Source organism: Equus przewalskii, chromosome 20 (assembly GCF_037783145.1).
Source record: "Equus przewalskii isolate Varuska chromosome 20, EquPr2, whole genome shotgun sequence".
NCBI lineage: Eukaryota > Metazoa > Chordata > Mammalia > Perissodactyla > Equidae > Equus > Equus przewalskii.
Window position 1 is genome coordinate 29,301,638 of NC_091850.1, and position 24,622 is coordinate 29,326,259.

The window sequence follows — 24,622 nt, forward strand, 5'->3', positions numbered from 1 at the left end:
GGTTTTGAAAAGATATATCTTCTTTCCATAAAATATTACAGTCAACTGCCTCACCATGACGTTTCGATCAATGACAGACTGCATATGTGATGGTGTTCCCATAAGATTAGTACCATATAGTGTGTAGTAGGCTATACCATCTAGGTTTGTGTACACTCTGATGTTCACACAATGGAGAAATCGCCTAACGATGCATTTCTCAGAACGTGTCCCCATCATCAACTAACGCATGACTGTATTTGATTTCCCCAAAGAGTAAAGGAGATGAGAAAGGAGACAGGATGACAGGGTGGGCATGGGGAATACATCTTCTGACCATGCTCTCCTGTCTCTGGGAATTTCTGCAAGAGGAAGAGGGTGCCTTATGAAGTGAATTTGCAGCCAATTTGGAAGTAGATCCACCTGCTGTGGTTTCCAGAACAACAGTTTGATCACAATGAACACGTGAGTTGTTAGCAACCACCACCTCAGTGGCCTTGCCCTGTTCCTAGTCGTAGGGGCAGGGGTCGCTACAGGAAGCTGTGTTGGGTTTTCCATTTCAATTTAGCCTTGCAGGCAAAATTGAGAGTTAGGTAAAAGGTACATTGTGAAGCAACCTCCCAATGCAAAGGAACGTGTGGGCAAATGCATCAACAGGCTGTGCAAGGTGTCTGTGTGCTTTGTCTCCGACCTGTCCTACTTTACCACTTCCAGGTTTCTTCAAGGCTCAGCCTCGTCCCACGCATATGTGCGAAAGCTCTCTTCTACTTTTGTGTGTCTAGCATGGATGGGAGGTGCAGACAATGAGAAACCGGGCTGTACAGAGGGTTGTACCTCTGCTCTTGGTCTAACTATGCACCCCTAGCCTCCTGGGGGTCAAATGTCTGGCAGCCTGGGATTGCAGAGCAACAGCTGGAGAACCCTGGCTGTTGATTGTCTTACTTCTTCAGATTATTTTATTTATTTTGCTGAGGAAGATTTACCTTGAGCTAACATCTGTGCCAATCTTCCTCTATTTTGTATGTGTTGTCCCCACAACACGACCACTGACAATTGGTGTAGGTCTGTGCCCGGGAACCAAACCCTGGTCGCCGAAGTGGAAAGTGCCAAATTTAACCACTAGGCCATGGGGCCAGCCTCCAGATTATTTTATATTTTCACTCATATGATTTGAGTGTTCAGATACCCTGGGTGAGGCCACATCAAGTTTTCTGTTCATGGTTGGATGGTTTTTGCACTGCAAAAATGCAAGCAGTTGAGAAGAGAAGGGGGCCTGAACTCTATTAGCTGACCTGTTGTGCCCTGCCATGGTGCTGTGTCTGGAGGAAGGGCCCTCTCCCAGAGGGGGCCTTATGCAGAGTCACACAAAGGTGCTGTAAGAGTGAGTGATGGCCCAGATCAGACAGATGCATTTAAACCAGGAAGCCTTGGGTTTGGTAGTCCTACTTTTGCTGCCATGACCAGCATTTTTGACTTGCTTGAGGTGACCCCTCTGGGAAACCTGACAGTGGAAAACTGATAAATCATGGGCCACACATAAGGCCGACAAACATAATTGTTTGGCTTACACAGAGTTGGCCCACAAAGTGTTTAAAAATATTTGAATTCATTGTCAGTATTTTCAATTTAAGAGATTTTGCATAAGGATTAGAATTTCTGGCTTCCCACGGTACTGCCGGGTAGCGTTTAATAGCAGCCAATGAGTGTGTGACTGTCTTTACCATGCTGCCCTCCAGCCTCTCTAGCTCCGAGGATGAAGGTTAATTGAAGTTTATCATAGTGCTTCTGTTCTGTTTTCTTCTAGTAGAATTGAGAAAAGTGAAATCTATCCTGTGCTCTCTTTTAAAAGTGGGAAAATTAAGATAGACTGAGAAGCCAGTTTTTAAAAAAATCTGACCTGCTACATATTTTTTAATTGGCTGCCAAGTCCCTCTAGCATTTGTATTTGCAGCCTGTGCTCTCAAGTCACAGCGCCTCATCATCATGCAGTCGAGGAAACTGGAGAAATTCAGTTAAAGGCCATGCTCCTTCACTTGGCCACTAAATTAAGCTACGAGGCTGAAGAATCTGGATTTAGCATGCCTCCTCTGCAGGAGAGGGCTTGGCTTGCGAAGTATATTCTGGGGCCCATCTGTCCCACTGTCCTGGGTCTAAAGTGTTTTCAAGACAAAGCCTATAGACCTTTCCTGCTGAGCTGGGAGGCTTGAGGGTGAGTGGACAAAATGCCGTCAGGTCAAGGGTCAGAGGGATATTGTGATCAGACATATGGAGATCCGAATTGGGGAGGAAGGACAGAGAAATTAGGGACACAGGTAAGACGAGCCGGGTGGCTACAAAAAAATTAGGCTTGTAGGACAATGAAGTCAGATTTCCTAAGCCAAGGGCCCTGATTGCAAAGTTCCCTCGTTAAGAAGGGAATGCTCACAAGGCAGAAGGTTGAAGAACCAATCCTTAGCTGAGGGGAGCCATTGTGAGGCCCCTACCTGACCCGCAGGTGATAGAAAAGCAGCCAGTGGAAGGGTTCAGGGCAAAGACATTGGAGACAGAGGTCCTCCTTCCCAAGTAGGAATCCTAGCCTCTTGCACTAGCTGTGCAAGTTAGGTGAGCTCCTTAGCCCCTTCCCGCCTTAGCGCCCTTTGCTGTGTAATGAGGATAGTGATATACCTACCTTGTAAGGTTGCCTATCAATGAGTATTAAGTGAGCTAATTCTTAGAAAGTGCTTAGAGTAGTGGCTGGCACATGGCATATGTCAGATACCCAGGAAGTACTTATTACTGCCTGCTTGCTACGTCACCCACCTCCCTGAGGAAAATGCAATATTTATAAACATGGTTATCAGCTTGGAAGAAGTTGCCCTCTGAAAGAAATATCAGCAGTATAGTTTTACAAGCGGCACCGTAGCATTTTAAAGGAACTTTCTAAACAATTGCAGTGGCACAATGGTAAACTTTATGGAGGGTAGCTAAATTCAGAAAGAAATGATAAAGTTTTCCTATAGCATGAGAAAGCTAAGTGATGCCCTCCAATCCAGGGCACTCTTCCTTTAGACACTTTTGCAAGGAGCATGGTGGTGAAGTCTCTCCCTGATTCAGAAGGACTTTACCATGAAATGGGTTCAGAACGGTGGGAGAAGAGGAAGAAGCCCTCCCCCTTCGGAGTGCATGGTGAAGTCTGTCATACGCGAGGAGGATGTTGTGGTTTCAGCCTGGTTTGTGGGGGCACAGCAAGGTGAGGCTGTTTCAGACAGTGCTCAGTGTCGCTGTCTCCCTGCGGTTAGCCTGAAGGGAGCAAAGACGCAACAGCGTTTGCTTGGAGCTCAAGTGCTCAAGGTACTGCTTGGAGCCCAGGGCGGCCCTTCGGGGGCTTTGAACTGCAGCCGCGAGACTAGTGGCATCTCTTTCCAGATTTGTTTTGACACAGGCTAGCTCGAAAACAAAATTTCACTGTCCTAACGCTAAGAATCTGAGAGCGAATGTGCTTGTTGATTTGTTTATCCTTAGTTCAACAGAACCTTCCGTGATGCCTCTGGTCACGGAGCCTACCCTGCAGAGTCTGCGTCAGAGAACACGGCAGAGCAATGATTGGAGGCAGAAGGAGCTATTCCAACGGGCCATATAAATTTGTTATTAAGTCAGATACACCAGGAAAATACGAGAGGAGACAGAATAAGTTTCAAAGGTTATGGGGGGCAGAGTTAGGGTGCCCTTTGTTTAGATAAGAAATGGGTAGGCAGTGGGGGAGGGGCCTAGAGGGAGCCCAGATGGTGGGGGCTGCTGGGCCAACTTGTTCAGGTTTAGACCTGGCTCCAGATCCTAAACGGAGCTGATTTTGATAGAATTCTTGGTTGTCATTAGCTTCCGTGAATCAGTCAGCCTTCAGCAGGTGTACCCTGATGTCGCTCAGCCTCTCTTCTCCAGAGATGCAAGGGGCCATTTGGGAGGGGTAAAGTGACTTTCCTTCCACATGCACACATTCACACACATACTCACACACACACAAATAATCCTAACAATGTTAAATCAGTTCTCTCTACAGATATAGCATAAGGGACGTATAAGATTAGGAACATCTTTACTCTAAAAAGTTACTCTCCACCTCCTAGAATTTCTGTTAAAAGGAGACATCCTTCTTCATTCATTAATCCCTTCTATATTTATTGAGTATCTAATAAGTACCAGAAGCTGTATTGAGTGAAGTTGTCTGGAGCTGAGTGTGAGAAAAACATGATAAGCTAGAAAGATAGAGTCAGATTCTAAATAACATTCTAAGAGATATGGAATTTATTTGATAGCAAGACTTCAGACAGAAGGTTTTTAAGCAAAAATGTGACATGCTTAAGCAGAGTTTCAGGACGATTATTTTGGGAATATGTAGAGAGTGGGTTGGGGTAGAAAATAGAGGATTTGGAAAAAGATACAGACAGTGGGGGGGGATGTCAATTGAGCGCTATTGCAAGAGTCTAGAAGAAACATTTTGAGGACTTTTGGAATAGAGTGGTGACTGTGGAACTGAAAGGACAGGACAAATGTGAGAGGCATTTAAAAGGAGTAATCAATAAGACTTGAGTGTGAAGGGGGAGAGAGAAGGAGGAGGCAAGGACTCAGTCTAAGTTTTGAGGGTGGAAGACCAGGAGAACCACAGGTGCTGCTGCTAACACAAAATGGGAAGATAGGAGGAGTTCTTGCCAGAGAACCTCAGAGATGGACAGGCCCATAGTGCCCCATCCAATGTCTGTATCCTCTCTGCTCCCATTGTAATCTTCCCTTAGGGACCCACAGGCTGGCCTGGACAGGGTAGCAGCTAAGTGGCTGGAATATGGTATTGGGCTCCACGGGAGGAATTCTAGCGCAGGGAAATATGGGGTGCTCAAGAGGCAGGATCAGCCTAGTCAAAGTGCTCTGAAGAAAGGTAAGATTTGCACCTGATGAAGACCAAGCTGAAAGGTCCATTTGGGGACATGGAAGTTGGGGTAACTGAGCTGAGAAGCTGACTTAGTGGAGAAGGAATTGCAGTAGGAGCAGAACAAGGCAGTAAAGTTCTGGGCTCCTGTCATGGCTGCCAACTTCCCTGCCTCATGGTACCCTGCCTTTGTCAGAATCCTTCTGGCAACAGAGAGCTTGTAGCTTCTTATGGTCAGCTGAAATCTATCACGCTGCAGCATTCACCACCAATGTTGGTTCATCCCTGAGGACCAAAACAAGATAGTTCATCTGGACAGCTTTTCAAAGAGTTGGAGATGGCTCCTTTGTCGCTTAAGTCAGAAGCTTCTCTACTCAAGGCTAAGGCTAAGGAGTTTTGAGTTTCCTCACTTCTGAACATGTATATATCAGTTACTCTGCATATACTAAAGTGTGTGGCCATAAACTGCACAGAGAATTACCCTTGAGGTCTGACAACTGCAGGTCAGAAGAAAATCAGTACCCTTAGTACCACTAATGCTCTGAGGACACTAGATTCTTTACCAGCCACATCACACAGCAAATTAGGTTCAATTTACTTTAAATAAAACCTTTTGTTTTTATTTTTAAACACTGCTAAGCTGTACTTCCTCCATCCTGTGCTTGCACAATTGGTTATTTGTACCCAAGTCGAGTGAACTGGGTAAGAAAATGGCTTTGGGGGTTAATATTGGGTTCCTAGTCTGTGTCTATTATTTACCAGCTGTGTGACTCTAGGCAGGTTACATAATCTCTCTGCAAGTTATTTTCATTATGTGTAAATGGCAATCGTAGGAGTACCTACCTCACAGAGTTGTGAGAATGAAATGAGATAACGCCTGTAGAGCTCTCAGCGCAGTGCCTGACTCACAGTAAACCCTCAATAATATTAGCTATTATTATCTATTTTCACCTATTATTAATATCTTAACATTGTTATTGGGTCCTCTCCCTCTCATTAAACATAATTTAATTCAAATCTCTTCCAACATTGTGTCAACCATGATTATAATTTGCATGGACTTCATATCCCTCTGCATTTCTTCAGTGAGGTTTTGATGTTTTACATCACATGGGCAGTATCTCCTATAGTAACAGTCCACTGAGGAAGCGAGAGAATGAATAACTCATATGATGAATCTTCTGTGTTTGCTAAAGTCACTCCAACAGTTACAAATTCACTTGTCTTTGCATTCAGTCCATATTCGTTTCCCTCATTACCAGGGATATCATGAAGATATCCGTACTAATCCTATAAAATGCCACATTGAAGTCCAGACGTGAGCAACAGGAGGAGAGACTTCAGGTCCATCTCACAAAAGCGATACCTGGAGGACGTGGTAATATTTGGTGCAGAAAAATGAGAAGGTGCAAATCGTGGAATACATCGACGAGGATGACAATTTGGTGGGTGAGTTTGATGAGGATGGGGAGAAGGTAGCCATAGATGGCATAAACTTCCAATGAGGCCAATGTTATGTCGGCAGGAAATGATCTGGAAGTAGCTATTTCAAGCAGTCCATGCTGACACCTCCGTAACCAATGATTTAGAACAAATGGTGACTCCCTTGCAGGTTTTTCTCAGGAATTAATCCAAAACATCAGTCTTTTTTAAAGAGGAAAAACTGGATCCTTGAAATAAGTGGGCTTGAGAGTCAGGTGTGAAGGAAGAAGAGAGCTATTCAGGGGAAGAAAGAGAAGAGAAAGAAATGCATGGGTAAAATAGTGCACTTCACCAGCTTCGCCTCTCTTAGAGTGTGTAGGAACCAATGGAAGTGGTAAAGGAGGTGCTTTTTGCATGTACCGTAGATTAATGACTATTGTGCTTTCCTTTACCATCTTTTACCCAGGTAATCCCTTTACTGAGATACCATTAGTGCTATAATTAAATAGAAAATAGCTTCAGCTTCCCTTTCTTTTCATAGGAAAGACAGTCATGTTACTTTTTGACAATTTTAAAATGAGTTCTGAGTGATCCCCCAATTTTGTAATCTAACGTGCTACAACTGCAATAATGTACCTCAGAACCACTGCCTGCTAGAGTCGTGGGCTCAGCTGTTTATCATATGACATGGTGGCCTGTCTCTTTAGGGTTGGCTTTTCAACATTGGTGTTTGGGTTGACTCTTCAGAGTCCTGAAATGTACAGCCTTCTTTGAGAGATTTAAAATCTGATTAACTCTTTGGTTTTAAATTAGACAAGGACTTGCAGGAGACCACAGCTGCTTCCACAGGAAAGAACAAGCAGCTTGAGGCTCCAGGAGTTTCCCAGGAGAGAGAGTGAGACGCCTTCCTCCCCCAGGGTCCCGGGACCAGGACAGGTATGCTACCACATAAGCAGACAATACACATGTGCTGGGTGATGGAATTGGGTTATAAATTTTCTTTTAAAACCATGACAGAATAAAATAGGAGGACATATTTGGAGGATGAATTTTAATAGGTTTATATGTAAAAACCTGTTCTTTAATTTTTTAAAAAAGTGGCCACTGTTAGGATAGGTGGAACGTGTTTTAACTAAAGCACGTGAAACATAAGCTTAGATGTTTTAGTTATTTGTAAGTTTAATATAAGTCATCAGTTTCTTTTGGTCACTACAGACTCCTCAAAACACACAGTGTGTGTGTGTGTGCACGTGTGTGCACGCACGTGCACATGTACGTGCACGCGCACCCAATCACTGTGATATCCTGGGACATTAAGAAACGTATCTTGACAGTATATCCAGAGGAGAGCAACCAGAATAAAAGATTTCAGATCCATCTCACAAAAGCAGTAGTGGGAAGACACGGTAACATTCAGTGCAAAAGCAGCATCAGAATGATTTGATGATGGCTGAGCATTCACTAGAATTATAAGACTTGAGAGGCCCTCAGGGAGATGAGCTTCTAGTACATTCTTCCTTCCTCTGGGAAATCCCAGGCAGTCTCTGTCCTCAGCGTGAAGTTCCACCCCTCGCCTGCTCCAGAACCTGCAGTGGAAGAGCTCCTCTTACATCTCTGGGTCTTGCCCAGTCACCAGATCTGCTCAGTCCTGATGATGATTAAGCTTGTGATGTGGTGGCAAATATGCACTGGGGAGGCCTTTTGAGTAGTGGTTGGTCTCCTACCGTTCAGATGGGTTTATTTGGCCTCAGGAAGGAGATTCTGCTATTTCCTTACGTAATAACATCGTGCAAGAACATTATTAGAGCAACGAATGCTGTTGCTTCTGCTTTTATTTTTTTTCCATTGCAATGTAATGTTGCCCTGTCTTGCTCAATCTTTAATGACATGTGGATGAGTTTACCGGCTGTGCCCTATTATGATTTCTTTGAACTCTATTTTCAGATATTCCTCTACTTCCTTTTCTAGAATAGCTAGAATTACATGTGAATCAGCTAAGTTGAAATTTTGAAATTTCTAGCAAGAGTTTCGTCTTCATCTCCCAAGCATGATTCTGGGTCACCATCCTCCATCATCTTGAAGACAAGGTTCTGGGAATGGAGCCAAGTAGAAGCAAATTTAGGAAATGTGTCATTTTCTAGAAGTAGAATATAATTCCCACTAACAATAGAAATTATCTTTGGATTGCTCATTGTTAGTGATCAATCTAAATGTGATATTTGCACACATTTTACACAAATATATCGACACAACTTAAAGCTGGCTATGACTTTAGTCTTAGGTTCTAAAGCATACCAATAAAGAAAACACACAGGGGCTGGCCCAGTGGCACAGCAGTTAAGTTCCCACGTTCTGCTTTGGCGGCCCCGGGTTCGCAGGTTTGGATCCCCGGTACGGACATGGCACCACTTGTCAAGCCATTCTGTGGCAGGCGTCCCACATATAAAGTAGAGGAAGATGGGCATGGGTTTTAGCTCAGGGCCAGTCTTCCTCAGCAAAAAGAGGAGGATTGGCAGCAGATGTTAGCTCAGGGCTAATCTTCCTCAAAAAAAAAATTAAAAAAAAGAAAACACACATAATCTCTGACTTCATGGAACTTACAACCTAGTGGAGTGTCCAAGAAACAAAAGAGTAAAGATGTACTTTGTCAGATGTTAAGTGCAATGGAAAAAAAATTAAAGTGGGGATGAGGTGTGTGGAGGTGGTGGGTTATTTCTATTTTGTATTATGTGTTGAGGGAAGGTCTTACTGACCAAGTGTCATTTGAACACAGACCTGAAGGAAGTCAAGCCATGCAGATATTTGGGGAAAATCATTCCAGGCAGAGAGGAAAACAAGTGCAAAGGCTCCCAGGCAGGAGGGTGCCTAGTATGTTCGAGGATCAACAAGGGGAATTTGTCACTTAAGCAGAGTGGGCAGAGGAGAATAGCAGGAGATGAGATCAGAGAGTTAGCAATGGGTAAGGTCAAGGTGAGGACTTGGACTAGACTCTGTGTGAGACAGGATGCCAGTAAAGGGAGCAGAGAGGTGACATGACCTGACTTGCATTATAGAAGGCTCCCTCTGTTGGCTGTGGACATGTTGAGTTTGCAATGACTTTGAGCCTCCATGTGGCAATCTAGTGGACAGTAAGATAGACATTTGGATTTCAAGGGAAGATGGGAATAGAAATTTCAGCATTAGCCTTTTTAATACCCACAAAGTCATGGAAATAGATGACTCATCCAGGGATTGACTGTGGACAGAGAAGGCTGAGTGTTGAAACTCTCCAACATTTAGAGTTTGAGTAGAAGAGGACGATCAGCAAGAGATTCTCAGAAGGAGCAGCCAGTGAAGCGACTTAGAGGGCGTTTCATAGGAGCCCAGCAAGAATACATTGTCACTCAGAAGCACACACACACACACACACACACACAACACCTTGAGATAAGCATCATTGAATTTGAGTCGCTAATTTATACAAGTAAAAAGGTACAATTGTGCAAGTGCATCTATTTATACAGGAAACATTCTATTCTATTAAGCAAGAATCATGAATAGACGCTAGGAGCATGACATACTGGCAATTGATAATGCAGCCTTCTCCTTGGCTAGTGGGATGAAACTTGGGATTTTCCTGCACACAGAGCAAGAATTAGAAAATGTCCACTGCAGTACTGCCCTGACGTGGAGCTTTGGGGGAATTTTCACTCTGTCTGCCTAATGTAGGTACTTCCCGTAGGGACTGTTCAAGACTTATGTGTCTGTTTATTTTTGAACATATTGTTCTGGTGCCTTCTATTTTCAGAATCACTTCAAAATGCATTCATTCTCACTTTGGATTTTTGCTTTGAAATTTAAGGTTTATTATAGACTATTCTCTGAGGTAAGGGCAGCTCCCTTTTCAGTGCCCCCTCATAACCTGGTAGGGGTCATTTCTACAGTTACAATGATAACATGTATGACAGAGACTATGTTTACATATGATGTTGGGAAGACTCATTGCCAAGTTATAAAAATCACACTCTTTTGTCTTCATTTCTTCTCCTCTGTAAGTCTTGAAGGAGATCGCTCTCCATCACTTCCTTGTACGTGCTCACTCCTTTGGAGAATCATTTTAATATCCTAAGAGAAGAGATTCAAAGAAAAGTTACAAACATTAATGAATGACTTAGGATTAATGATCATCTAATCTATGCTAGTGATTAAACAGTAAGTTGTTCTTATTTTTATTTTTTTCTTTCAGAAAATTGTTCTCTATTTAGTTTGAATTCTGCCCTGCAACTTGCTAGTTGTACCCTTGGAAAGATATCAAAGATCTTGGAGCTTCAGTTTCCTTATCGAATAATGGAGTTGTCATATTAGATTAAATAACATTTGTAAAAGCAGTTGCACAGAGTCTGGCACCTAATGGGCAAGCCAAAAGGTTATTTCTCTATTAACGAATAAAAATCAGCATTCACTTCTATTAAAGGAAAATTCTAATGCCAAATTAACCACATATTCAGCTTTGTAGAATGTCAGAACAGTAGATTATTGGGGGTGGGGGCAGCTTGTCTCATTTCCCCATGTTTTTTCAATATCAGGGTTAGAATGATCTGTTTTTTGTCCACTTCAAATACCCAGCTATCTTACATTTTAAATCGCAGATATTTTTAAAGTAAATTTAAAATTTATTACACTGTAGAAGGGGTACAAACACATGTGAAAATGTAGAATTATATTTATGCAGTTTCTAGGGCTTTTTCCACAAATTTAGGAAAAGGCTTTAAGAATATGTTTCTTTTGGGGCCAGACCAGGGGCGCTGCAGTTAAGTGCGCACATTCTGCTTCGGCAGCCCGGGGTTTGCCAATTTGGATCCCGGGTGTGGACATGGCACAGCATGGCACGCCATGCTGTGGTAGGCGTCCTACATACAAAGTAGAGGAAGATGGGCATGGATGTTAGCTCAGGGCCAGTATAAAGTAGAGGAAGATGGGCATGGATGTTAGCTCAGGGCCACTCTTCCTCAGCGAAAAGTGGAGGATTGGCAGCAGTTAGCTCATGGCTAATCTTCCTAAAAAAAAAAAAAAAAAGAATATGTTTCTTTCCTTCAGAGCTGAGTTCCAAAGATTTCAATTTGACTGTTGTCATTTTACTCACAAAGACCCGAGTTAGTTCATTATCTGAGCTGAGCCCTGCCAAGTGACATGCACATTGCTTGTATCAGTCACTGCTGGGAATCATAGTGAATCATTTTCTTGAGGGACTTTGTTCGTTGAAAATATAGATCTACAGCCAAAGGTCAATCTTGTGCAATCTAAGGGAAAAAGAACAGCTGCTCACCATTGACCTTTGTGGTCCTACCCATGACAATTCTTAATAACATGTCTTCTTTGAGTAGTACACTGTATCTACAGTAACTAATGCTGACTATTGCATGTTAATTTGGGGATTATTTAATGATCTGACCTGTGATTATCTGATACTCTATAGCATGGGGAAAATTATAAGCTCCAGATATTTAAACCAGCCTTGGCTAAGTTTATAGCTGAAATCAGGGGCCATAATTGTCAGTAGCAGTTAATGGAGAAAAGCCTGAGAGAGTCTGGAAATATTTGATCTGGGTGCACTGAAACAGCCATCATATTTGTTATAAGGATAGAGGAGAAGGTTGGAGCACATTTTAAAGTCAGATGCCTTGAAGACAAATGGGATGAAAGTTCCTTATATTTATATTTATAGGTATTTTGTCGTGACTCATTCGTTTATAAGAAATTCTTCTGCAACATTCTGACTTTAACACTAAAAGCTTTAGTGAATGGAAACCTTAATTTTAAGGTTATATGCTTGATTTACAGGTTTGCTAAAAGAAATTTGCATTAATTCAGTGCGTGTTCATTAGAAGAAACTACATTTGTTTGGTTGGTATAGAAAAATTGTGTGTTCACTTATATTTGTAAATATATTTGTCAGAGGAAATTAATTGACTTTACTAACAACCCAGTTACAGTATCCTCACTGATCTTGTTACGTTTAACCTCAGCATTTTCACAATAAAATTTAGGAACATTACTTGAAAATAACCTCTTTGTATGAGATCTATGAAAGCAGAAGTTAAATAACTGACTTTAATTGAATAACTATAAAACCCAACACAAAATCTGGATCTTCCACATAGATATTGACACATGGGGCTTCCTGGGACCTCAGTGTGAACCTTTGTCATCAAGGCACTGTACCAGCAAAAGCCTTCTGTCTTTCCAAAGAGCAGACACTGAAGTCAGGAGATGAAAGGCCAGCATATTAATCCATCTACATATAATTTCACAGGGCTCAGAAATATTTCCTGTGTGCTACAACTACCAACAGACCAGTAATAATAATAATAATAATGTCTAACATGTGTTGAGTGCTTTCTATCTGCCAAGCACTGAGTGGAGCACTTTATATGTATGAAGATGTTTAATACATACAAGAAACAATGAGGTGTGTATGATCATCAACCCTATTTCACAGATGGGGAAACCAAGGCACCATGAGGTCACTTGCCCAAGGTCACACAGTTTGTGGGTGTGAACCAATCAGTCTGGCTCCAGAGCTGGCTCTCCTAACCACAAAGCCAGGTCACCTCCCATAGGAGCAAAAATAAAACATATCAAAATAATTACACGTACTTGGTTTTTTCAAATGCGTATTTTAAAATGTTGCTGCTTCCAAACATGAACCTTGTAAACACCGAGTGTTAGGCAACAACCTTCACTCCCGCTGTTTGTAACAGCAAACAGCATTTTAACCTGAAAAACCACACTCTAGCTTTTGCTCTACTTTATCTTGAAAGATCTTCAAATAACAGCACTGTGGTTAAAGTTCATTTTAAAATGTGGTCTATTTTCTTGTACATGGATATCTGGAGCAAAAAATGATGACAGGACGAGTGTGATGGTAACTGAGTCTTCAGAGATTTTTTTTTCTTTCCCTTTCTTTCTTTTCTTTTTTTGCTTAGTGAAAATCAGAATAGAGTCCCTTACTGGAAAGGGAACCTCTTTCATTTAGAACATCAGAATTTAAGCTTTTCAGGGTATAGGCTCAACTCTCCTTGATTCACTATCATATGGATGAGTCCTGATTATGGTGGTCCACTGTGCTCTCGTTAGATTCCTTAGGGGAATGACAGGCAGGAGATGTGAAAGGAGAGGAGAGCAAGAGTTGAAGAAGCCTACTCAATAGGAACACTCTACCAACAAAGGAACGGAAAAATGGATGGACGGATTGACTGACAGACAAACTAACTCTTTCTGCTATTAGAGCGTCGGGTACCGCGAGACTGGCTCATTGGAGGTCAGACACCCTCCAGTTGAGTGGCTCTCAGCCAGAGGGGTCCTGTGCACCAGGGAAGATTTGAGGAATGTGCAGAGGTAGTTTTGGTGGCCAGTATATCAAGGTGCTCCTGGAACATAATGAGTAGCGGTCGAGAATGTTGCACATCCTGCCAGACTAGAGATAGTCCTGCTCAAAGAGGAACCGTGCTGTCCAAAATGCCAGCAGCACTCCAGCTGAGGTACACTCCAAGCTGACGATACTCCTTCCAAAATGAGGGAAATACCCAAATTAAAAGGAGCCCTGTGGACTCCAGTCTTCCCTGGGAGTCAGAACACCTCTTCAGGGGGCTGATTCTCGAAGGCAGTCATCTGTTGGCTGTTTTCTTTTCTCAGGAAAATGCCAGATAGAATCTTCTCTGCAAATGAATCATATTTAGTCATTCTGGCCAGTGTAAGGATGTTCCCAAATCGTCCTGACTTTGTAGGGAGCTTTCCTCCCATTATGGGAGGAATTAATGGTGGCATCAATTTATACTCCTACTTGTTCTCGGTAGAATAAGATAAATGCTATTATACATAATCCTAAGGGAATTTAAAAATTGTTTTGCTGCTTCAAAATAAAAGGGCTGTTCCCTGAAACATGGAATAGAACGTGTAGTGTAAAATGCAGTCCAAAGCCCTGGGCCTCTGGAACCTACCTTACGCAGAATGCCATTTGCTGAGAGGAAAGCAGAAGTGGGGAGGGTCCCACAGCTGGTGACTCTCCCCCATGCTGCTTGTGACACTGATTCACCCGCCTCTCTCCACCCCTTTGTCTCGTTCTGATGTGCTCTCTCCTCACTAATTCTAGGGTCACACTGACTTATACCCTCCTCATCCAAAGTGGGGAAGAAAGCTGATCTTCAAGAATCAAAGCATGAAATATAAGATGCTGAAAAGGGACATGTAACATATCAGTTTCCATGCGAATGGTAAGTGTTGTGGAATGTCTGAGTGCAACAACTTGGAATAACTGCCAACTGTGTTTCCAAGTATTTGGGACCTGTTTAAGTAGAGACATAAAAAATTTAAAGAAGAATCTTGTTAAATGTAGAGACATAATGATATGACATGGTTAAGAGACAAATACTTAGGGATGAAGAAATTAATATTGCATAATGCTCCCGCTTAGAAGCCTATCCAGTTTCCTTCGCTTTTCAGATCGAAACCAAATTTCTCCATGTGACTTCTGGGTTCTTTGCAATCTGTCCTGATCATATGAATCGACGGGACCTTCACCCACTAAATGACTCTAAACCTTCACCCACTGCTCTTTGACCCATGGGCTCCCGCTCCTCCCATGCAGTCTTGCTTCCACGCCTTTGCCCAGGCCTCTCCTTTCACCTAGGATGCTCCCCTCTCCACTCCAACAGGAAAATCCACGCAGTCCTCCTCTTCTCTCCCGACACTGTTCAAAACACTGGCCATCTTTCAAGACCACTTCTAGAAAAAAAATTCCGATGTTTTGAATTTCTGTAATTTTGTATTTGGGTGGTTTACCTTATATCACGCTCTTGTGATTCCTGATGTAAAAATTCTCTTGCAAACAAGTGGATTGCTTGAGAGCAGCAACTGAGTTTAGTACTTACTCTTCCATCTCCCGTGGAATCCTACATTAGCAGCCTCAGGAGTAAATGCTCAGTATTGAACAGTAATCATAACAGCCATCATTTCTGTAGTACTTACCATGTGTCAGATACCACGCCAAGTGCTTTATACGCACAATCTCATTTAATCCTCACTGCAACCCTTTGAATAGGAAGGGCTGTTATCCCCATTCAACAGATGAGAAAGTCAGGATCAAGAGAAAGTCAGGTATCTAATGTGTGGTAGACCTGAGATCCAGTCTCATGACTTTCTGATTCCAGAGCCTGTGTTCTTAAATGCTATAGTCACACTTCACTATGGGAGGAGCTTAGTGTCTGCGAGCTTGTTAGAAATCAATTTCAATTATTACCAACATAGGTAAGACAATTTATATTTTTAAAAAAAGGATAAGCAATTTAGAACAAATAAATTTAAGGACAACAATATTTAAGTCTAGATAAGTGGTTATCATTGAGAAGTCAGGAGAAATGCATCTTAGACTACCTTCATTCTGTCAAAGTCAAAGCCCTTTTATCTTAAACTCAGCAAATCCTTTATACTTTAATAAACATCTAGCAGGAGCCAAATAGGGAGACTTCATGCTATCGAACCAGTACGTGGGAGGGTTGTAGCAACTTGCCATGCTCTGAAAGGGGTCAGCCTCTGCCTTCCCTAGCCCTTGCTGTGGGAGACCTGGGACTTGCCATGGAGGATGCACATTCGGCACATGTGGTTGAGACCTGCTTGGTTACTATGTGAGCTCTGAGGTGCAGCTCTTCCTTTCTTCTTTCCTTTCTTTTGCTGGGTTGGTCCAGTCTCTATGAGTTTTGTCCTCAGTTTCCCCATCTTGCATACTGTTTCCCTGATGGAACTGGCACCCAATCTTGAGTATGCATTGTCATTGTATGTGCTGTGTAGATAATGTATATCATGATTAGAGCACAATGAATACGTCGGCACTTGGCTGGGTATCACGGACTCCTTAGTTCTGTTTGGCAAGGGCATATTCTATTCTCCATACTTTCAAATCATAGGCTAGAGTCATTAGATGGCTGGAATGATCCACAATACTAATATTGACAACCACTCAACTTTAACTATCACCTACCTCCAGCCTTCTGTTGTAGATGCAAGGTAGCCCCACAGTCCTGATGAAGCAGCTCCACAGCACTGGCAGTACTATCCATAGTACTGATAGCTACTGCTACTATGCCTGACCTGGCTGCCATTTGGGTGTTGTGGGCTGGTCTTTCTGCCTGATGCTATTACCAACTTAGCTTCCCTGACCCTGTTCTGGCCAAGTTCAGCTTCTTCCCCTTCTCTGCTGGTCCACATTAGAGATGTCCCACCATGCCCTAAACCTGAGCTCAACTGAATTAGGACACCTTTGGTTAATACTCACAGGAATTCTATAGTCTGAATAACTTGAAATCAGGTCTTGAATAAAAGGATGTTTCAAAAGAACAGCAACTTCAATTGCCTCCAGATTCTTGGCATCTAGGTCCTGAAATACTTTTATGAAGTTCTTTAAAGAAGAAAAAATAAGGTTAATTAACTTCACAGTCTTGCAGATGTTAAAAAACGGTTTTACTTAATAAAGTAATTTGCCATAATTTCTATACAATGATATATTTTGAGAGCAATTCCATGAAAATATGTTAAAAATTGAGGGCAATTTTTCTTTTGTACAGGTTTCCCTTTATGAAATAAGCTCACCAACCTCTGCATAAATGTTCTCCATCTTTAGCTGGCTGGAAAATCTGTTAGGGTCCTGTGCTTCATTTCCTCCTCGGAACACTCTGAGTAGTGTTTCCATGGAAATCTTTTCAGTGTTTGCATTTTCAGGGATTTCTTCTCCCTTTTCCTCTTTTACTTCTCTTTCCTCACTTATAACATTTTCCTCAGGTTCAGGAGATTCCGCAATTGGACTCATATCAGTAAGGAAGGAGGTCTATACCATGAAATGAAGAGAACATGAAGTCTGACTGAAGTCTTTCCAGTAATAGAGACATTTAGAAAACACCAATTTTATCACACACTTTTTATGCAATGGAATAATAATGCCTACCACAGACTAGCTAAACAAAGTCTAGAAGAGAATACGCTAGCTGCACTGGAAATCATGTCAAAATCCTAGACCAATTCTGCTTGTAGTTCACCATTGTGGGGTGTGTCTTATTCATCTCTGTATGTTTCAGCTGACTACACTGCAGGGTAGAGTATACCTCAGGAAATGGACACTGGAATGAATTATTGTAACCAGTGTCAGAATTCTACATATGAACGTAGATTTTTAACAGGATTTTCTTTTGAAACTGACTGCAGTCGAGAGGTTATGGCAAGTTAATTTCTCAAGCTTGATAGATTCTGAGTACTTTGGGAACACTTATTTGGCTACTGGAGGTTAAACCTGACTAAACACTCAGAAGGCAAAAGAGAAAACCAACTGAATATAGAAAGTCAGGTTGGGATCTTATTGCTGCTCTTTGCAACTTGGCCAAGAGCCATGAACTCAGGCACTGGTATTTTGAGTATGGTACAGAGTACATTGCTTCTGAAGTAATTTCTTAGGTATCAAAAGTCTGAAAAACATCCCTAGTTTTGACCCAGTAATTATAGATCTAGGAATTGATTCTAAAGAAATATACGTGTGCATGAAGACTTTTGTACATTCATTTAGTGTTACTTACAGCAAAAACTGAAAACCTATGATTCTGAAACTGGGGGAATGGTGAGATAAATTACAGTATATTTCTGTGATGGAATACTATACTGCCATGAAAATTATGGTTTAGAAGAATACCTAGTGACATGAGAAAACACTCACAGAATAAGTGTATAAAGAAAACAGAACACAAAGTAATAAATACACTAACATTCATTTTCTTATATATCTATACTTAACACGTGAAAAAAAAGAAACAGATACATTAATGAGTTACCAATTGTTACCTCTGGTAAGTGGAACAGTGATTACTTTTTCACTTTGTTTTGTACTTTCCAAATTCTCTCCAATAGATTTGTATTTCTTATATTTACTATAATAAATGTGTATATATGTGTGCATAGGGCTGTATGTGTTTCTGATGATGAGGTAATCAATATTTGATGATTTGCCACAGAATAATGGGCATTTTTGGAATGTTGACTGGCCAAACATCAGAGAACATCTGACTGTTAATTCTTTTATCTCTTAGTATTAGAAAATCTTAGTATCTATCTATTAGTATTAGAAAAATACTAATTTAGGCTTAAGATAAGAGAGTGCCAATGTCTGTAAATATTCAATTCAGTAGAAGCACTTAGTGCCTAGATCATGCAAATTCTTTCCAAATAGTCATGTAATTCCCATATATAAAAGGATTATGGCACAGCACAAAATTAAGGCCCTGGTATTCATCAGTCCCTAGAAGGGATTTGTAGAGACTGTGGGTAGGGTAATGAACAGGCTGCATTTGCTTTAGCTCTGTGTGGTCACCTCACCTTAGGAGGTTTCTCTCCTTTCATAAATTGGGAGTTTAATCTAATCTTGGAAAGAAAGAGAGAGAGAGAGAGAGAGAGACAGAGAGACAGAGAGAAGGCTCTATCAGGTTAAGTTTTAGGAATTAAGTATATCTATCTATCTATCCATCTATCTATTCAGCCTCATCTCCTTTCTTCTCGGTTAGGAAGATTGGCCCTGAGCTAACATCTGTGCCAATCTTCCTCTATTTTTCGTATGTGGGACACTGAGACAGCATGGCTTGATAAGCAGTGTGTAGGTCCCTGCCCGGGATCTGAATCCACGAACCCCGAGCTGCCGAAGCAGAGTGCATAAACTTAACCACTATGCTACTGGGCCAGCCCCCTCATCTCCATTTTAAACAACTGAAATGCTATGGCAGAAATGTGAAACTGGCCTTTGTGTCTCCACCTAGGAAGCTTGGAGATCACCACACTGGCTACCTGTCAATAATTTCCCAGGGCAACAGAACGTTTAGCATAGTAAAATGAACAGAGTCAAGACGTAAAACGTCTTGCTGAGTGAGTGAAGGATGAATGAATGCAGCACAGATGCTGTGTGGCCAAGATAAAGACAGAACCTGTGCGTGAGCAAATGACTAGTCAGGTCGTATGAGCAGGTGATACCAAAATTAAACAGAGAAGGAACCTGGTCTCTCTGCACTATTTCCATAAGTAGAGACGGACTAACTTCTCAAAGGCCTGATATAATCATAATGGGATAAATGAATTTTTAATTTTAGCCAAAACCTAACAATTTAAACATGTGAAATTCTAGATTGAAGAATCCTTAACTTAATAATGTCAGAGGATGCTTTTAAAACTTTTGCTAATTTTGTTCTCTAGGAGGTGGGACAGAATAGACTTAGTGGCTCAGTGGGAGGGGAGGGAGGGGTGGGAGGCTGAGATGGGGAACAAAGGAGCCAGCTCAGCATCCTGGCGGGACAGCAGGGTGTGCAACGGAAGCGGGCCCTCTCCAACAGACATCTCTGAAAGACGACGATTTTGAATATGGGTGTATGAACAAGACCAGGGATGCCACGTTGAAGAAAAGCCAGTGCTTCTAAATGAGCAGTCATTAGGGGCATCAAAACTCTGTGTGAGTCACATTATCATCTAAGAAGTGGGACAGATGGTGGCTCTAGCAAACACTATGTCACACTTGGCTAACTCTCAGAGGCAGCCCACTAGGACTCCCAATAAATGTGTCTCGGGAATGGTGTCTCACCACGCATTTCTACCATTCAATCAGTTCAGTCCCACATCTCAGAGGCAGAACAGAAGGTCAATCCTTGGGACTGATGTGCGCAAAGCTCCAAAGTGCAGATTAGAATAAACATTTATGTTTCAAATACCAGGGCTTCAAACACTCTGCCAAGATGTTGTAACAAGACTTTCAAAATGTGGGAGATTCAAGCTCACAATTTACTGAATTGCAACATCATGGCCCCACACCACACAGGCCAGAATGAACCATTTACCCAAATGTCAACTTATTGAAAGCTTCAGTAGGACTAGTGCACGACTCACGAATGCTTTACTCTTGAGCTTCTTTTAAATCGCCTGAGACGCCGTGGATTTAAACAGAAGGTCTGTGTCATATTGAATAACACAGTGTTCAGTGCAGAGTTGCTGAAATAGTGTAAGGAAAAGTAAAACATCGGGGAGATTTCCAGTTGTTTATGCGGAAAGCAAAAGCAGAGATCTGATTAAATGTCTTGGGAGGGAATATGGATCTGTTGGAGGTGTTATTTCTGAGCAGACTCATTATGGCTTTCTGGGATGAGGTTGCCCAGGAAACTAGAACACAGTTGGAAAGGGTACAGAAGTGGAGCCACATAATTGGAGGCAGGATGGCGAGGTCAAGGGGTAGGCAAGAATGAGGGAGGTGTTGGATCTTGTATTTCAAAAGCTCCTAGGGTTCACCCCAAGCCAGGAACAGGCTAGAGTGACAGACACGCACTCCATCTCTCGCACTCTACCCCAGTTTCACCTCTGTTGTGCAGTGATCCTGGGTCAGGTCTTGTGCAGTGTCTTTGGACTTTAAAAGAGCTCTTGAGAGAAGCACTCCAGGGGAGCTGCCTCCTGGGTGGAGGCACTAGCTTATGGAGAATGAGCGGTTCAGGGACAAAAGGGATGCAGGACCTTGCGGTGCCAGCTGGCCTGGCTGCTACCCACCCATGCAGCTGTCGGTTGTTATGGTAACAGTTCTAGTTCTATTGCTTCCCAGAATGAAAGCTGTCATAGGAACTTCCCATTTTTTTTTTTTTCAGAATACCCAGAATACTTTACTTTGACAGACATGTGTGAAAGAAAAAGAAGTGTGGCTAGGACATCTGATGAGTTTGGAGTGGGCAGCACCCCTCTTTCCTCTACGTCCACAAAGGAAGAACAGAAAAAGGCATTCCATCATGAGGGTCACAACTCTGTCCCCAAAAGGTCAGGGGAAGACTAAAAAGTCACTCCAATGGGCATCTGAGAAGTACATTAGTTACTACCCTATTCTGAGCTTTTCTACCTGAAAAAGCCAGGGAATATCAACCCCTTAGAAATCTCAAGGGGGATGTGAGGTTTTATTAGATATTAAGCATTTTTGTCCTTGGATGCAGGAGATACAGAGTGCCTGTGAATTTCAGGTGGCCAGGCTTTGGCCTTTAACACTGTCAAGTGTCACATATATGTGGGAGGTGTCTGAGGCCTGAACTTACTTTACGTAGAATTTCCACATAGTATGACAAATAGATTGGGTTGATACTCAGCTCTTTTTGCTTCATCAGGATCAGCACTTCGTGCAAAATAACGGCTGTCCTTTATAGAGCAAACTTTGACTCTACCAAGAAACTCTGAGCAAATTTTGGTTTTACTACAAAAGCATTCTTTGGATATTGGGTCCTCAGTTCTCAATCCAATTGAGAAAGGCCTTATTGAAGACTTAGAATGTGTAAAGCATTATGTTAGGTACATGGGAAAATACAGAGATCAAAAAAAGAGAGTCTCTGTTGTTAGAAGTTTAGGATCTTCTGGCATCCCCGTCCAGACCCCAATGCTAGTCCATTTCTGGAACATAATTACCTTTTCTGTAATAAGATTAGGAGTTTCAATTGGTTGGAAGACATGAGTCCCAATGGCCACACTGAGGGCCCTGTAGACCCCTTCCACAGCGTCCGGATGGCAAGCAAAATAAAGCAGCATCTGTGTGTAGTCAAGCTGGGGTGGATTCTTCTCATAGTCAGCAAATAACCTAAAGAAAAACTGTCACACAAAAGAATTTCAACCAAAGATAAAATGCAATACTCCGATAGTCGGTAGATGGACAGAAAGGGAAGAATCTCTCCAGAAGCTTTGGAATAAGGTCACTTTCTAAGGACCGAATTAGTAAACTAACGTATAATGAATGGTATTAACTGAAGAGCATGCTAAGTAAAATTTAAAAAAAAAATGGGAAAAATAGGGCTCAAAATTCTAATATTAAAGAAAATTGTATGCTAATCGTTATCAATAGCATTTATGAAATAATGCACTAATTAAAGGTTGTGGGGACTACATGTTAAGTAGGAAAAGGGAGCCACTGGAGTGAGGACACATCTGTCTATCCTTAGCACCATTCCCACAAACTGGGCCCTGACTCCTAAATATGAAGTTTCTGGTACATCCCTCTCTGTGAGGAGTGGCAAGAGGGGAAGGGGATGATGCCCAAAGCCACTGGGACTCTAGCCATTAAAACCCTTTAACTGGCCCACATTGCTCTGGATGTTATACTCAATCTATTGACCATCACATGACTTCTTCCAGTGTGTACTCACACTCAGGGAGAGAGTAGACCAACCACTAGATATCAGTTTGTTCGGCAAGTCTCTCTCATTCTGAATGACTGAGCTGACAGCTCTGGATGCAGTGTCTTGTGCATTTGGCAGCATGAATGGTTAGTGCTTGGGAACCTGATATCCTCCTGGGTCTGGCAAAGTGGAGGCTCAAACCCTGGGACACACAGTCCACATCTAAGCACCTAAGTGCCTACATGCCCCTGTTTGGGGAAGTGGCTGGTTTCCTTGACCAGCTCTTCTCCAATATGTGCATTCAGTGACCTGCAGAATCTTTTCAAAACAAAGATTCTGATTAAATAGATGGTTCTGCAGCAGGTAAGTTCTGCATGTTTAGCAAGCTCCTAGGTGATTCCAATTTTGCTGGTCCTGGCCTACACCTTAAGACGCAAGAGCCTGGATCCAGAGATACGATGTTATTCTCTATTACCAACAATCGTCACAACTATGAACAAATTTACCTAGACAGATATGAAGATAACAGTTGGAAAAATAAATTTCTGATATTTCACAAATCAAATAAAAATTTAAATAAAAATAACTTTGATAGGAAAATGCATAAAGTTGGTTATGCTACAAAGCAGAAAAGAATCTTAGGGGTCAATGGGATCTTCAAGTTTATCTATTCAGTCACCCTTTTATCAAACATTTATGAGTGTCTGCTACAAGCCAGGCACAGAGCTAGGCTGAGATGCTCAAGAACACTCTGACAGCAAGGCATCCTTTGATTTTTCAGGAGTCATGATCCAGCTGGCAGGCTTCCTTCAGGACCTTGTATTTTCTCCATCTTCCCACCTGCCTTTGAGGTGCTTCAGGGACTTCCAGCAGGATAGGGAGAGAAGGGAGACTGACACTAACCAATCACTGTGGCATGGTCCTTGGGTGCATATCTTCCATTTCTTTCACATGAAGAGCTGAACTTTAGTATTGTTCCCATTGAACTGCTCTTATAAATGCTATACAGGTGCAGGACATCATTATTTCCACTAAAAAAGAAGCTGAATATTATATATTGATGGAAGATGTGCAAAATTAAAGTCAGTTCATATGTGGACTCTTTCTGTAATTACATAGGCTTGATTTTTTTTTTTTGGAGGAAGATTAGCCTTGAGCTAACATCTGCCACCAATCCTCCTCTTTTTGCTGAGGAAGACTGGCCCTGAGATGGCACATCTGTGCCTGTCTTACTCTACTTTATATGTGGGACACCTGCCACAGCATGGCTTGATAAGTGGTGCATAGGTCTGTACCTGGGATCCGAACTGGCAAACCCTGGGCTACCAAAGTGGAACGTGTGAACTTAACCGCTGCACTACTGGGCTGGCCCCTGCACAGGCTTGATTTTAAATCAATGGACTGGACATTCAAAAATGTCAGGTTTGCTATGTTCTTAAGATTGTTTAAAATACTGTAGTAGGCACAATTCTAAGAAGGCTTCAAAGGCTCCCACTCCCTGGTGTACATGTCTTGTATAATCCCCTTCCCCTGAGTGCAGGTGGGACTTATGAACTTGACGGGAAAGTCATTCCCATGAGTAGGTTGCCTTGTATAGCAGAGATAAAGGGATTTTGCAGATACAGTTAAGGTCCTTAATCAGTTGATTTTAAGTTAATCAAAAGGGATCCTGAACTAATCAGGTGAGCCATTTAAAAAAGGACCCAGGCCTTCAGGGAGAGATTTGAAGTCAGAGAGATGCTCTTCTGCTGGCCATGAAGAAACAAGTTGTGGAGGGACCATGTGGCAGGGAACAACTAGTAGCCTCTCAGAGCTGAAGGCCTCAATCCTACAACTGCACAGATCCGAATTCTGCCAGCAACCCATCTTGGAAGCCAATCTTGGAATTGGCCACAGATGAGGTTGCACCTTCATCTGACACTTTGATTTCACCCCTGTGAGACCCTTTGCAGAGGACCCATCTGAGTCAGACCTGGACTTCTGACTTACAGAACTGTGAGATAATACACAGGTATTGACAAACACTTACTGAGCACCTATGATGTGCTAGGCATGGACTGTTCTAGGTGCTTAAAATGCATTCACTAGGAAAGAGATAAAGATGCCTGCTCTTGAGGAGCTCACTTTCTAGAGGAGG

General features: G+C 42.2%; 1 protein-coding gene and 1 long non-coding RNA gene across 23 annotated transcripts in view; one reads left to right on the forward strand and one right to left on the reverse strand.

Moving 5' to 3' along the window:
* The window catches only part of LOC103545399 (uncharacterized), a 61,572-nt gene extending 43,442 nt beyond the window's left edge, over positions 1 to 18,130 (forward strand). For 2 of the 3 annotated variants that reach the window (XR_011530410.1, XR_011530409.1), the window contains 3 exons: positions 6,142 to 6,328; positions 7,115 to 7,237; positions 14,433 to 14,553. This is a non-coding gene — a long non-coding RNA (uncharacterized lncRNA). Of the gene's footprint in view, positions 1 to 6,141; positions 6,329 to 7,114; positions 7,238 to 14,432 lie in introns of all 3 variants that reach the window. The other variant, XR_543406.2, reaches the window with a different exon arrangement.
* Positions 7,463 to 24,622, reverse strand: part of SPEF2 (sperm flagellar 2) — a 176,301-nt gene continuing 159,141 nt past the window's right edge. For 16 of the 20 annotated variants that reach the window (XM_070587010.1, XM_008512073.2, XM_070587005.1 and 13 more), the window contains 4 exons: positions 21,782 to 21,961; positions 16,929 to 17,159; positions 16,611 to 16,733; positions 10,110 to 10,405 (listed from right to left, as the gene is read on the reverse strand). In XM_070587010.1, coding sequence (XP_070443111.1) covers positions 10,316 to 10,405; positions 16,611 to 16,733; positions 16,929 to 17,159; positions 21,782 to 21,961 — 624 coding nt within the window. In that variant the 3' untranslated portion in view covers positions 10,110 to 10,315. Of the gene's footprint in view, positions 8,392 to 10,109; positions 10,406 to 15,583; positions 16,119 to 16,610; positions 16,734 to 16,928; positions 17,160 to 21,781; positions 21,962 to 24,622 lie in introns of those variants that run through there. The other 4 variants (XR_011530408.1, XR_011530407.1, XM_070587020.1 and 1 more) reach the window with 3 other exon arrangements.